Source organism: Arctopsyche grandis, chromosome 12 (genome assembly GCF_051622035.1).
Source record: "Arctopsyche grandis isolate Sample6627 chromosome 12, ASM5162203v2, whole genome shotgun sequence".
NCBI classification, from domain to species: Eukaryota; Metazoa; Arthropoda; class Insecta; order Trichoptera; family Hydropsychidae; genus Arctopsyche; species Arctopsyche grandis.
The window spans coordinates 20,656,396-20,671,170 of NC_135366.1; the positions used below are offsets into that span (position 1 = coordinate 20,656,396).

General features: G+C 33.9%; 1 protein-coding gene across 1 annotated transcript in view; it reads right to left on the reverse strand.

Moving 5' to 3' along the window:
• LOC143920502 (E3 ubiquitin-protein ligase AMFR-like) overlaps positions 1 to 14,775 on the reverse strand; it is a 65,579-nt gene that overhangs the window by 15,955 nt on the left and 34,849 nt on the right. Inside the window, exon 2 of the mRNA XM_077443383.1 lies at positions 10,743 to 11,000. Coding sequence (XP_077299509.1) covers positions 10,743 to 11,000 — 258 coding nt within the window. The remainder of the gene's footprint in view (positions 1 to 10,742; positions 11,001 to 14,775) is intronic.

The window sequence follows — 14,775 nt, forward strand, 5'->3', positions numbered from 1 at the left end:
AGTCCATCGAGTAGGAGATCTTCCTGTTCCTCTCCTCCCCTCGGTGGCACCAACGACGACAAGTTTCTCCAGGTTGCCATCATCCCTTCTCGCCACGTGTCCAAGGAATTGCAGAACTAGACGCAGACATATCGTGGATAGGCGGTCTTTCACCCGAAGCTCCTTCAGGATTGAGATGTTGATGCGTTTACCTGTCCAGGGGATCCTCAGCATCCTTCTTCAGCACCACATTTCAAAAGCCTCAATTTTATTTCGTTCAGCTGCCTTTATCGTCCAGGTTTCGGCTGCATACAAACCTATTGAGAAAATAAGACTTCTGACAAGTCCTTCCAAATTTTGGTAAGCCGGATCATTGTGCTTTTGGCCATTCCGATTCTTCTTATTACTTCTCCATCGCATCCTCCACAGTTGTCAATTCTGGAGCCTAAATAAACAAAATTGTCTACAATCTCTAGTCCATAGAGTGTATTTGTGTTAAAATTCCAACTATTGTTTCTATCGACTATCATTACTTTTGTTTTCGGTCTGTTCAGCTCTAGACCTAACCTTCTGCTCTCTGTTTCGACGCGATGTAGAAGTTCGATTATTTCATCGGGATTACTAGCTATGAGCGTTGTGTCATCGGCATATTTTAGGTTGGACAATTTCTTGCCCCCTATGGACACTCCACCATTCCATCCATCAAGTGCCCTTCGCATTATGTATAAATATGTGTTGAAAATATCAGGTGAGAGAATGCATCCCTGTCTTACTCCCTTCTGCACGTTGAATGGAGTTGTCAATGGAGTTGAGTCTAACTGATGCAGAGTTGATGGAGTAAAGATAACACACAACAGTTATGAGATACTCTGGCACTCCCATCTTCAATAGAACATTCCATAGCGAATCCCAGTCTACGGAGTCGAAAGCTTTCGTGTAATCTAAGAAGCACAACACTATCGGTGTTTGGAATTCTAGGATTTTCTCAACGAGTTGGCGTATATTCAGGATTTCTCTCTCTTGTCCTTTTTCCTTGTACGAACCCCGCTTGCTCATTTCGTATCTGTCAGCTGATGTAATTGGCAAGACGTTGTTTGACAACGTAAAGCATTACTTTTCTGGCGTGAGAAATCAATGCAACTGCATACTACTACCACTAAACGTCATCGTCTCCAAAATTTTTGCATTCTTATACGATTATTTTTCACCGTCGAATTATCGGATTTTTTGAATTTCTATCGGTGACCAAACCGCGCAAAATAGCAAAGTTTCAAACTGATCGGAAGAATTTAGGAATATTTCAACAATTTATTATTTCAAAAATTTTCTTCCACATTTGTTAAAATATGGGAATCACCTTTATCGATCACTGTCAATACAAGAACAAAATATCACCGAAAACACTCCAGAGGGCGATGTCTGCGAAGGGACGCGACGATACAGATTTGGCGGACTAGCGTTTTTTTTTACTTACAAAACTATCTAAAAAAGTGCCGCGCACCTCTCTGTCTTTACCTTTACGGTCAAATTGCTAGAGGTTTGCAGAAAAACTCTATATGAACGGACTATTTTTAACTTAAATGATGCACTTTTTTTTAATTAACAGCATTAAATATCTATTCCTTTTCTAATTTATTTTTTATTTTTACATATAATTTACATTACATTGTATATATCAGGAAGGCCTAACAGGCAAACTCCAATGCGCCTTCCTAGATAATTAATTACAAATATTGCAACATTTTTTATTACATAAATCGCTGTATTTCGAGAGGCTGAAGAACACGAAATTAACGAATTAATCCATCGAGACATCTATGGATTTAGACTTGTACATAAATTTTTAAATATTGTACATAAATCAGATTCATATTTGTGACAGCGGGTAGGATGTTTTTTTGCCAATTTAATAGAGGAACCGTTTCAACAATGAGATCAGACAAATGAGCAAACTCTGATAGGAAACGATCGACTTAGAGTCACAAATATCCAAGTCTGACCAGCAGCATTTAATATTAGCACAGGATCGAACCCGGCAACCTCTCGGTGCTAAACATAAACGCAACTACCGAGCCATACTGCTGGCTAATACGTTTGACTTAGACCTGTACGTGCGCTGATTTTGTCAAAATAAATAGAAAATAATAAAGCAATATTATAGATAGTATTCAATAATAGAATAACTGCAGCTTAGATACATTTTACAGCAATATTAGATACATTAAAACAAAGTACAAAACGATTTCACCATTAGAGCAATTCAGACGATCAAACCAGTTTCGCAGATTGCACAACATGCAGTACACGGTGCATTTTATTCGGTCTAGGTTGAAGGTCGATCGGTTTATCGTCAACATTTTAAAAATTACGAAGTAGAAGGCGACCCTGCAGTTTGAGCAGCTCGGGTTTTTACAACGACCGTGTGTCAAACCTCCACACGTAAAAATACATAGTCGAAGTCATCAATTATACGATCTGAAAGCCGAAGTGGACAACTCAATGGAAGACGACTAATTGGTACACAAAAGAGTACCGGGCATTGAAAAATTGGAAACACACTTTTTTCACACGACCTTTGAGTTCTGAAAATACACATACACACAGGCATATGTAGTCGCTTAATTAAATTACACGCTTAAAAGTAACCATTCGAGTTTGTAGTGTACGCTGCAAAGTGGAAAATTACTATAGTGAAGCGAAGTGGAAAATTTTCGTGACTCTGAATGGGTGTTATCAATGTATGAAGACTAAAGTCAATGTAATATGTAAAACGAAGGCTTCTAAATGCGGTCTTCCGCGAAATGCCGAACGTTGGGTTGTAAGAGGTTCTTTTTTATTAAATTTTTGATCGTTCTGTATGTACATATGTAGGCTGTATGGAATTAAAAAACAGACTCGTACAGAAGGCTTCGTTCTACTTTTGGTGCCTTTTAAAGTTTTACTTTATCTATGTTAATATTTATGTACGTCGTAAATAACAAAAAATCACGTTTTTTACTAAGGCTAATCAATCAATCAAGTTTGACCCACTGAATTCAAATACGACAATGATTTTTGTTGATTTATTCTCGTTTAAAAAAATGCGATCCATTTACCGATTTTTGGCTTTAGTAATCTTTTAATTCAACTCAAAATTAAGTGAGTATTGGGATCAATAATCAGATTTTTTTAATATTAATTTTGATTTTAAATTGATTGCTTTAATATAAGCATAATCTAGCGAATTTTAAATCAAAAATACATTTTTTTTTGCACATTTTTCTCGAGCAATCATGCATTTATTGGGCCAGTTTCATATTTTAAGGATTTGATTTTAAGTCAAAGACTAATATTTTGAGCGACTTTTTTGCACGACCGGATCAAATGTATGCAGTTATATGGAGCATGCCACATCGGGTACTCACCGGTTGCCCGAGTCAAAAAAATCAACCGTCCAGTGAGATCGGTTGCTGGCGTTCGATTTAATTTCTTGGGTGACCCTTAGATCTTCTTTTTCATAAAACGACAATATAGAAAACACACAATAGCTATGATAGTATCTTACAAAATATTTTGCAAAAAAACGAATCCAATTCACTCGATATAGGCAGAATTACGCGGATATGACACAGAACTACACACATACATATATAAAATACGTTCAAACTAAAAATGAGTTTTGAGGTCGCTTAACTGCAACAAATTGCAAATGCAACTCAATTCAAGTGCACGCGCTCAATTCGTATATTAATTCGCAAACATGGACCATACATTTTGCAATTAATTATGTGCCTAGTATGTCTGGCCATGTTCCGATATTAAAATTCACAGAAAAAAATCCAATCCAATAAACAAACTATTTTATTATGAGTATATGTATACAATTTTATATTGTATACGTTTACTTATATATTTTCCTTATAGACTAACTTGTTTTACTTGATATGGTATTTATACGACAAGGAAAAATTCCATTTTTCTTTTCATTATGAACTTCATATTGAATATAAATTTGAAATTCAGGACGTGCAAAATCGAAAATGAAAGAACGTGACGTTTATACATCAGTTGGTTCAATCGAAATCAAAAACGTGATTGGATTACACATTATTATATCACACTATATAAGTACATATGATCGATTTCGTGGCCGAAATTGCAGAATATCTCCTCTCAGAAGTGATACAATCTTCAGTCAAAGCAGTCACATTACCGATAAGATAAGTGTGTTACCACCTGTGTGTTATCTGAAATTGCATTGTGCATCACGAAATGCATTTAACCGTTCTAGTTAGCACGTAATCCATTACACGGTCGACTAACGACAATGGGCGATTATTTGCGAATTCTAAAAACGATAGTCAAATATCGAAACACACACGTACATTATGTCAATCGGTTTCTCAACAGCTTGCTGAAAATGAATTGAATGCTAATATACAACAAACATACATATGTACATATAAAGCGAGAAAACTCACACAAATTTTCATTTCCAATCAATGCATATCATAGTTAATAATGAAAATTTACACACGATCGATCGATTCTCATCGAATCGCGCCAGTTGAAATTTCTCAGAGCAAAACAAAAACAAAAACACCGCATAATTTTTAATACATGCATACATCTAATGATAATTTAAAATTACATTGGCATACACGTGACATATTCTCTATTTACTATGCCCATTGGCAAGGTTGAACGCTGAAGTTGGAGTGCGTATAGATATAGTAAAATGTGAGTTGGTATATGTACGTAATTTCGGAACGAGGTTATACTATTACTATTATCAAAATGGGGTGATAATGTTGTCGCAAAGTCGCCCGTGAAATTAGCAGTGTAAATGAAAATTTAGGGCAACCGTAGAAGTTACGTACATATATATGTATGTATGTATATCGTTGATAAAAATGCCAGCTTTAGTTAATCGAAATAAATTTTCAACTGTATGGAGAGAGTCCTTGAATTTATTCATTTCGTACAATATCATACTAATTATTTTATGTACATATGTATGCACGATATAATAGTTCAGCCAAACATTATGTAAACACAAATATGTTTGTATAGGTTAAGGTTCGTATACTTAGCTTTAAACTCGAGTCGACCTTTCTGAGATACATATGTATGTATGTATATATGATCCGTTACATGAATATTTAAGTGGCGGAAGTCCATTTTCAGTTCCAAAAACACTATTTCTGTTTGACTCAATTCACAAATTGTTATCACTTATTTTAATTCGATATATCCATAATCTCGGAAAAGCAGAATAAACGTATTTTTAAATATTGTTAAACGGAAAACATTATATTTAATCTTTTGCGAGATATTTCTCAAAATGAAGAAAAGTGGACTTACATATGTATGTCGCGTTCAATAATAACGGCTCATATGTTAGAATTAATATGTTCATTCGTGCATGAACATACTAGTTTGTTCATACAAGAACCAATCTGGCCAGTTATATATTCTAGTACACAAATAAACACATTGACAAACGAACTACGAGTAATAGTTTATTCATGCACAAACTATTATATTATGCATAAGTTCAAGTATTCTCAACCGTTTTCCTATCCCCTATGTACATATGTATGTATGTACATATTTATGCAAACTTTGGGTTGCAATATTTAAAAAATTATTAATACATAGTTGTATATAATTAGTAAAAAGTTGTAATATGGTTTCCATAGGATTTCCCTTTTAAATATTTGGTGACATCTTTAAAAGTTTTGACAGCTGAAAGTTTAATGCTGTTTAAATTTCTCATTAAACTTTCTTTAATGCAAATAAAGTCAAATTCCTTCTCGAAACTAAACTAAATTTAATGGAGTGTGAATGCGTGAAAATTTTTACGATCGTGTGTGTTTAAAGAATGATTAAATCAGTAAGTTGGAACAATTTAATTGGAATATATTCACCAAAGCAATAAAATATGTATAATTTATTGCTTCCAGAGTTAATAAGCTTTCAAAGCTTGTGAAAATTTTGCGGAAAACATTTATGGTGGTAGTGCGCGTATGTTAAAATGACGAAATGACCCATTCAGTGTCGTCAAAATGAAAAAATGTCACTCAAAATACTCTCAAACATTCTAGAAAGTCCTATTACTATTCAAACATTCTAGAAATTCTAGAATCATCTAAAAAGCGAATAAACTATCTGGAGATGTTTTATAACCAAGAAAAAAGAGAATAATCTTTTGGAGAATATTCTTGGAATATTCTCGACTTACAACACTACATATGTATGTATGTACATATAAATATAATAAAGTAATATAATGTTAGTAGCTGAAAGTTTAATGAGAATTTTTTATGCGGTATCCCGCTGAACGTATTTATCGCATAAAAACATAACTGAGTGTATATATATGTATATGTAGCTTAAAATGAACAAAACTGAAAAGCAAATGTATTAACTATGTATGCACAAAGTATTTTTTTTTAATAATGTAGTGAGAAAGGTGATATTCAACAGCGAGTTTTAAGTTCACCTACATAAGTGACATTATCATAAAAAACGTCTTTGTAGCGTAATGCTATCATATGTACATATTCAATTTTCTTTTAAGATTATTGATTTTCCAGATAGTGAATCATCTAACTGTTTCCACCCCACCCTGACCTTCGATCCATCTAAAACATTACCTAAATATTTTAATTACATTATTGGATTTTCGATTATTGTAGGGTATTTTATATCTACTAGTGACTAGGTTAGTAAAGCCGGCAATTCATTAGCTTCAAATGTAGAATTCAGAAAATTTAAATCTAAGAAGAATAAAAAATGTATATGACAATTTTTTCAAATCAAATTCGTAAGTAATATATCCATACGTACATAATCATCGAACCAAATTATTTAAGAAAAAATGTATGAATTAGGTTTCTGACAGTCAATTTAAGGCATCACGGATTAACATACAATTGAGAAGAATGAAAAAGCAATTTCAGTCAGTACATTTAACCCCGAGACAAGGCAAATCTTCGATGGTGCAATTTTAATTAGAGACTCGCAATCTGCGTTGCGCAATTCTGCTTGACATTCGGTATTCTCTAGGCGAGCTTGCGCAATTAGACATACAATATGTGTACGGCACAAACGCACAACAATGAGAATATAATGTGTACTAAGGTCATCATCGACCTTCGACAATCGAACGGATAAGACGACGACAGTCGTGACAATTTGCAATTTAAATAAAAAGGGTAGCGGAAAAAAAAACGTCGATACAAATGAAAAAGGTGAAGAGAGTCGAGGTGAGGTGAACAATACTTGTAAGTAAGTGTCCGACAAGGTTGAGGTTTCCCGACGAAGGTTTATCCGGTGGGTTTACAATGCTATTTTAATTATCCGCACATTGTTATCACGGGAGACCGTATCGGAATGGCAGTCTGGAGGAAAACTGCAAATGAAGTGCCACAGTGTGAAAACGTGCGGACAAATTGGCTTTATTTGCTAATGCGAATTATATTGGGTCGCACAGTTGACTCGTACGAATTGAAGTGATAACTCTGTTATAAAAGGAAATATATAAGAATATAATTTTGCAGTTTCGGTGTTAAAGTATAATAAGTGTATGTCACAGTGAAATTATATTTCAAGTGAAAATATATTTTCACTGACGTTTCAATGAAATCATAACCAGTTACATTTTCAGGGTTGGTTTTATTCATTTAAGATTAGATTGTTAGGGTTGGTATTATTTCAGGGTTAGGAAAGGTTAGGTTAAGTAAGGGTTGGCCCTATTCATTTAAGATTTATATATATATTAAATTTATTTAAACGTTGTAAATTCATTGTTTGATACATTTTCACTGCTTGAATTGGTGAAAATATATTTTCACTATAACATACATATACATATGTATATGAAATACACGAATAATCGAATAATCAGAATTAGTGTAACATACACATGTTACACACATACATATAGGGATTGCAATACCGAAAGAACCAATACCGGTGGTATGACCGAAAATAAACCGGTATTAAAAAAAGAAAGACCGATAGTATCGATTTTTTTCAAATTCGTACATTTTATTTGTCGAAAACGGTATTATAAAGTGCTGATTTTTTAATTACGTTCATACATTTTAAATGTGATAAAACATATTATTTGATGCATTTTTTCAGTACGATATATATATATATATATATAAAATGATATTACGCCAGGAACTATTTTTCTAATTAGCGTATTGAAAAAAATATATAATTTGTCTTTCAACAACAACAAATTCCCCAGTTGATAGTTGACTCTTCGTTTGCATCTCCAGTGAACGATAATTGGATATCTGATAAGCTTAAGTCGGAATTGCAATAAAAAAAAAACTAAAAATCACACAAAAAAAAAAACACAAAGAAACATTATAATCGTTTATACCTGGGACGTACCTACTTAACAGTTTCTTCCCGAATATCCTGTATTTGAATGTTCAATTTTAGCATATGTTTCAATAAACATGTTGAAACATATGCTAAAAGTGTCGGGATATCAGAAGCAATGTTTTTTTTATTAAAAAATACCGAAAGTATCTTTCTTTTTATTTTGATAATACCGGTATCGGAAATTCCAGTATTCTTGCAATCCCTACACACATACATATACATACTAGTTATACTTTACTTAATCATATACATTATCGTCTTCTTCAAAAACAACGCATACATATGTAATTAAAATCAATATTTTATTTGTGCAAAGAAATCCAATTAAAGTATCCGGAATATGATAGTGCATATTGTATGAATGTCTATTTAAAAAATTATACATAAAAAGATAACCCTCTTTGTCAATTTGTATGTATGTAGGTATAATTCTGTACATTGAACTTTACTTAAAAAATTATCAATAATTTGTTTAAATTACGTTGTCATACAAATAAAAAATGACACTTTTTAAGCACACACATATATTTCGAGGTAAACATGCGTGTCGAGGAAACGCAATATGATTATGTGATACGACGAATTATGTATTTCACTTAAATTTAACGTGGGGTTACATTTGCGGCAAAACATTCGCCTCGTCGGTAAACAGTGAACCAAGTCTACACTAACGAGACAAAATTTTTCTCATATATCACATCTCACTCGCAACAAACAGCACTCGCTTTTCCCCCATTACATTAAATCCCCCAACAAATATGGGTGTCAACTCCTGGCTAATTATCCCGATTTAAATGAGAGCCTCTGATATTTCAAGCGAATGATTCAATGCACACAAACGTCCTTGGTAATATATCGTCACGATTGAATTTTGCAAATGCCACGTCATTTGAAACGCGCTCTACCCACCTAATACAATACAAGATGACGTGGTGATACACCATTGCTTGTACGTATGTCAATGACACAGTATATTGATCTGGTCTAAAACTGAGTATGTTCGTTTCTGTAACAAATGGAAACATCTTATATTCGATCTGAGGTACGTATAATCTTCTGGGCGTAGGTAAGTAGGAAAAGCATTGGTTTGATTAAGTGAAGGTTTTTGGTTCGATTCCGGATACGTTAATCGATTCAAATAGGTACAGCCGTTGGCTGTTTTGGATGTTTATCAAATTAGTTATTAAAAATTCTTTCCAAATTAACCCACTTGAAATCAACTACTGCTTATTCAGTTTTAGATAAAAATTATCATCTGTGAAGGTGCTTCCTCACCTTATTCTAATTTGACCGAAGGTTGGATGGAATTTCAAGTTTGAATTTTACGCCTCTAAACAATGATAATCTATTGCAAATAACTGAATTCAATGAATAATGATCGAGTATAGAAGACAAATGTAATAGAAATGATAAATGAAACTGTGTCAAGATTAATCAAATTTAGATTTGGGAGCAACTATTTTGTTTTAAACAGATAAAATAAAAACATCAAAACACTTAAAAAATATGTTTAACCCTTTGAATGCTGACACCAACGCCGATCGGCGTTTTGTCAACAAGTCCATGGGCCTGAAAAACGCCGATAGGCGTTGTATTTTGAGCACGTACAAAGTAAACAAGAATACTACCCGCTAAGCCTTTCCAGGTAGCATTGAAAAATAAAAATGCATTGAACATGGGTTGTGTAATCCGTGTCATACATTTGTCAATAAAGACTGGTTTACACCGGAATTTCTGAATTTATAACCATAGCAGAATTTCCCGATGGAACTGCCGAGTATTTTAAATTGTGGCTTGGCATTTAGATTGTGAGCATTACATTTTAACAACAATGAAGAAGATGGAACTAGTTTTGGAAAAATGCATTTATTAATATACTTCTTCTTCTGTTTATTTTATATTATTGCAAGATATATTAGAGAGTCTAAACACACATTTACAAAACTCGAAATCCTCGGCGGTAGTTACCTATGGTAGTGATCTAGGATTCGTATGGATTAGCTACAATTTTTATACCTGCTTTCTATTTCTAAACAACTCTATTTGGAAATGTTGGCGAAATTTTCAGCGTGGCGGGCATTCAACCGAAAAGAAGTCACCACTCAAAGGGTTAACGAATAGTAAGTAGGTTAGTATGTACTACATTTTAGAACTAGACGCACGTACACTATCTAGCATTCGTCGAACCCACAAACTATGACATAAATTTTCTTCTTTTCCATTCCATTGACAAGCCTACGCTTACTTAATGCTCCACCGTCATTGAGAACGAATATGTTAAACAGTTCGTAAGTCATTTTAGAAGAATAAATTACCTAACAATATTAAGTGAAACGTCTCATCAATCAACATGTATGTAAGTTTCCAATACTACTTACATATTCGAATCGATCCTTGCAGAGTTGGGCGAGCAGTTGCAAGAAGCCGACGGCCGAGAACCATGCACACCAGAGGACGACCTCATCCATGAACTGCACATTGATGACACCGAAAACGAAGATGAATTTGTAGAAGATGAAGTTCCAAAACTTGTCTTTCACGTGCTGGCGCTCCGACACTCGCAACTCGCCGAACACCACTCGCTGGATCGACTTGCCCAAGATGAAGAGGCAGCAATACGCCAAGTTGATCAACGTCTGCAAAATAACAAAGATAATCAGCAAAACACGAAACGGAAGCTATACATAATATCAACTGTGTACATAGTGTATTATACAATGGGGGAGGATACGTGTAAGTGTAGTTTTTTGGCAAAGGACCAGATGGAAGTACACGATATCGACTTGTTGGTGTCGAAGGCTTTCTCTCAATTCGACGACGCCAATGCGGCAAATGTACACCGAAATCAGGGGTCAATAACCTTTTTTAGATTGGGAAGGTAAATAAGAGAAATCAGAGCAAGAAGAACAACATATCATAAAAAAAATCAATTTCTCAGTTTAATTTTGAGAAAATCTGATATCTAAAATGCACTATGGGAACGAATTCTATAATAGTACGTAGTACGCAAACAAATTATACTTTTGAAAAATAGATTGTTTTTTCAAGGTCGCGTTGTTATTTTTTTTATTTGTATACAAATACATACACAAAATTCATTTCATACACGATTTTGGGGTCTACCTCACGGGCCGGAATGTGAAATGCCGGAAAACGCAAATATCGGAAGGCAAAGATTGAAAATCGAAAGATCTTAAGTCGAAAGATCAAAAAAAAAGGGTGCATGGTAAACGGTACATACTCACTTAATTTGCGCGAGCAGGATACAACAGGAACAGACTTTTCCTCCCGTATTAATGTGCGCGCGCAGAATACGGGAGGAAAAGCCTGTTCCTCTTGTTCCTGTTGTATCCTGCTCGCGCAAATTAAGTGAGTATGTACCGTTTACCATGCACCATTTTTTTTGATCTTTCGACTTAAGATCTTTCGATTTTCGATCTTTGCCTTCCGATATTTGGATTTTCCGGCATTTCACATTCCGGCCCGTCACGGAGACCGACGATTTTGATATGACACGGTTCAAAATACAAAACAAACAATTTCTAGAACTTACGCGGTGCAAATGTTTAAGACGTATTGCCTTTCTTATATTTGAAAAAGAGGGTTTCTACTTTTAAATTCTATTTTATAAATCGCTTTTTATATATTTTACACTTTTTAGCCATAGAACCAACGGCACAATGTAAAATTTTTACACGAAATGTACCCAACGTGTAAAAATATCATTAGGTGTACATACTTCTATTTAGAATCTTTTCATAAAATATATGTAAATAGGCAAAAACAAACCATCTGACCTAAACTATTTAGATACAGCCCAAATCGAACTAGGATTCAGTATATATGCATGTATAATGGATTGTGTATATGCATGTATAATGTTTGTATGTTTATGGATGTATGTATTGTATGTGTATGTGTACATATATGTATATGTATATGTGTATGTATGTATATGTGAATATATATATATATATATATATATATATATATATATATATATATATATATATATATATATATATATATGTGTAGGTGTGTATGTATGTATATGTATATATGTGTATTTTTATATTTATGAATGTATGTATGTGTATTTGTGTATACGTGTAAGAATTTGTGTATATATGGATGGTGTGCATATATGTTTATATAATTGTCTTTGGCCAGGAAGGTGCATTGGGTTTACCTGTTAGGCCTTCTTGGTGTTAATTAAATAAAAAAATAAAATATTAACTGAATCCTAGTTCGAATTGGGGCTGCAATGAAAGTGTATATTAACACTTTCATATATATTCTATTATGTTCACTTCATAAAAATACTAAATTCATCATGCACGAATTAAAAGTGCTAATAGAAATCGTTAAATAGATTCCCATCGGCACGACTATAAAAATATTGTAACCTATGGAAAGCATACATATGTATGTATGTACATAGTGGATGGGACAAACTATTGAGAATATTTAAACTTTAAATATTACAAATATTATATTACAAATTATATTATATTAAATATTATATTGCGGTTTATATTACAAATAGAAAAACTCTCGATGAAAATTTTTCGACACCATAAATTGTTTTCATATAAAAAAGTCAACTGTAAAATTCTCTTTTTAAACGTAAGCTTAAAAAATCATAAATTCCATTTACATATACATATATGTACGATAACCTTATATTAAACATTATTCGGTTCAAAAATGGATCGTAAATTTTCATACAAGCACCGCATGCGGGTTGCCGAATCCGACCGAGATAGATTGCGTGAGATTTCTTCAGTACCGAGGCCTAAAGTGTATTCGCAAGTATGCGAGCACATTGAAAGTGCAGTTTATGAATATACAACATTTAATGTGCATGACGACGTCATTAAAGGCATTATTGTTCTGCAGGGTTCGTGACGTCCGACGATTACCTACGCTGAAAAATGGCGTAACAACATTTGCCTAGTAATGTGTTGGGAGGGCTAAATTGACATCGCGTGCCATACTCCCCCCCCACCCACCCACCCTGTCGTCTCCTGTTACACCGATAGAATTTCAAATGTATGGGTGCAAAAATACGTATGGGTACAAAACACGATTGACGCACATAATAAATTGACAATAGGGTAATTACCGAGCCTTTGAATAGTAAGGTATTCACGGGTATGCTGAAAAGTGAAATGACAAGCATTGAAAAATTGTTCGAATGGTTATGAAGTGTTTTTTGATCGATTCATAAAGTGAGTTCGTTATTAGAATACAATCGAATTCCATTTTCAGATAGTAATTACATACTTTGAATTGTGGTATGTATGTATGTATGTACATATGTATGTAAGTATGTATACACCGGTGACACGACAACTCGTTCACAGATTTTCCGTAAACCGACGATGCGTTCCAGGCATTACGTATACGGCCATCTCTTTCTCACCCCGTCTGTTCACCATGATCTCGTTTACTCTGCCATTACGTATGCAGCCATCTCTTTCACAGACCATTTTTTCACCGATAACAGACGGTCTGTGAAAGAGATGGCTGCATACGTAATGGCATAGTAAACAAGATCATGGTGAACAGACGGGGTGAGAAAGAGATGGCCGTATACGTAATGCCTGGAGCGCATCATCGGTTTACGGAAAATCTGTGAACGAGTTGTCAGGTAACCGTATACACCACCAGCAACATAACTCTGCGGTTACCGTGTAATGCTTTTAACTGAGGGGTCATGGGTTAATTCCCTGGCCCGTTGTTTAGACTTAAGATATATGTATGACTTCAGGTCGATCGTTTCCTATCAGAGTTTGCCAATTTATTTGATTTCATTGTTGAAACGGTTCCACCAAAATCGGCAACCTATCATATCTTTCGCAAATTTGAGTTTATATCATCTCAAATTTGTTGTTATATATATATAAATATGATACCCATTTTGTAAAATGTATGTTTTTGTCGTAAAAATTTATTGAATGTCGATTTTTTCATTTCCATAGATGTATCTATGATATTGTATAAATAAAATCGTTTATCGATGTTTGTAATTGGCCAGGAAGGCAATGCATTGGGTTTACCTACTAGGCCTTTCTGGTGTATAAAAAAGAAAATGTATGGAAATATTTGGAAGAAGTCATCCTAGAATTCGGCCCGGACATGTACCTATGTACATATGTATATAATAACTCTTTTGATATTGTATCTGGATATTACTAGATAAAAAAACGTAATCTTTTTAAAAAATACCTATAGTATGAAGTAAGCTACGCGACACGCTATTCGTAGAATAATTGGGTATACTCTTTTGTATTCTTATAATTATATGAAAAAAAACAGACCACATGTACACCTCATTTAAGTAAACTTGGCAGTAAGAAGAAAAATAAGCGATTATTATTTAGCGAGTAGTGGTTCATATCAAAGCTC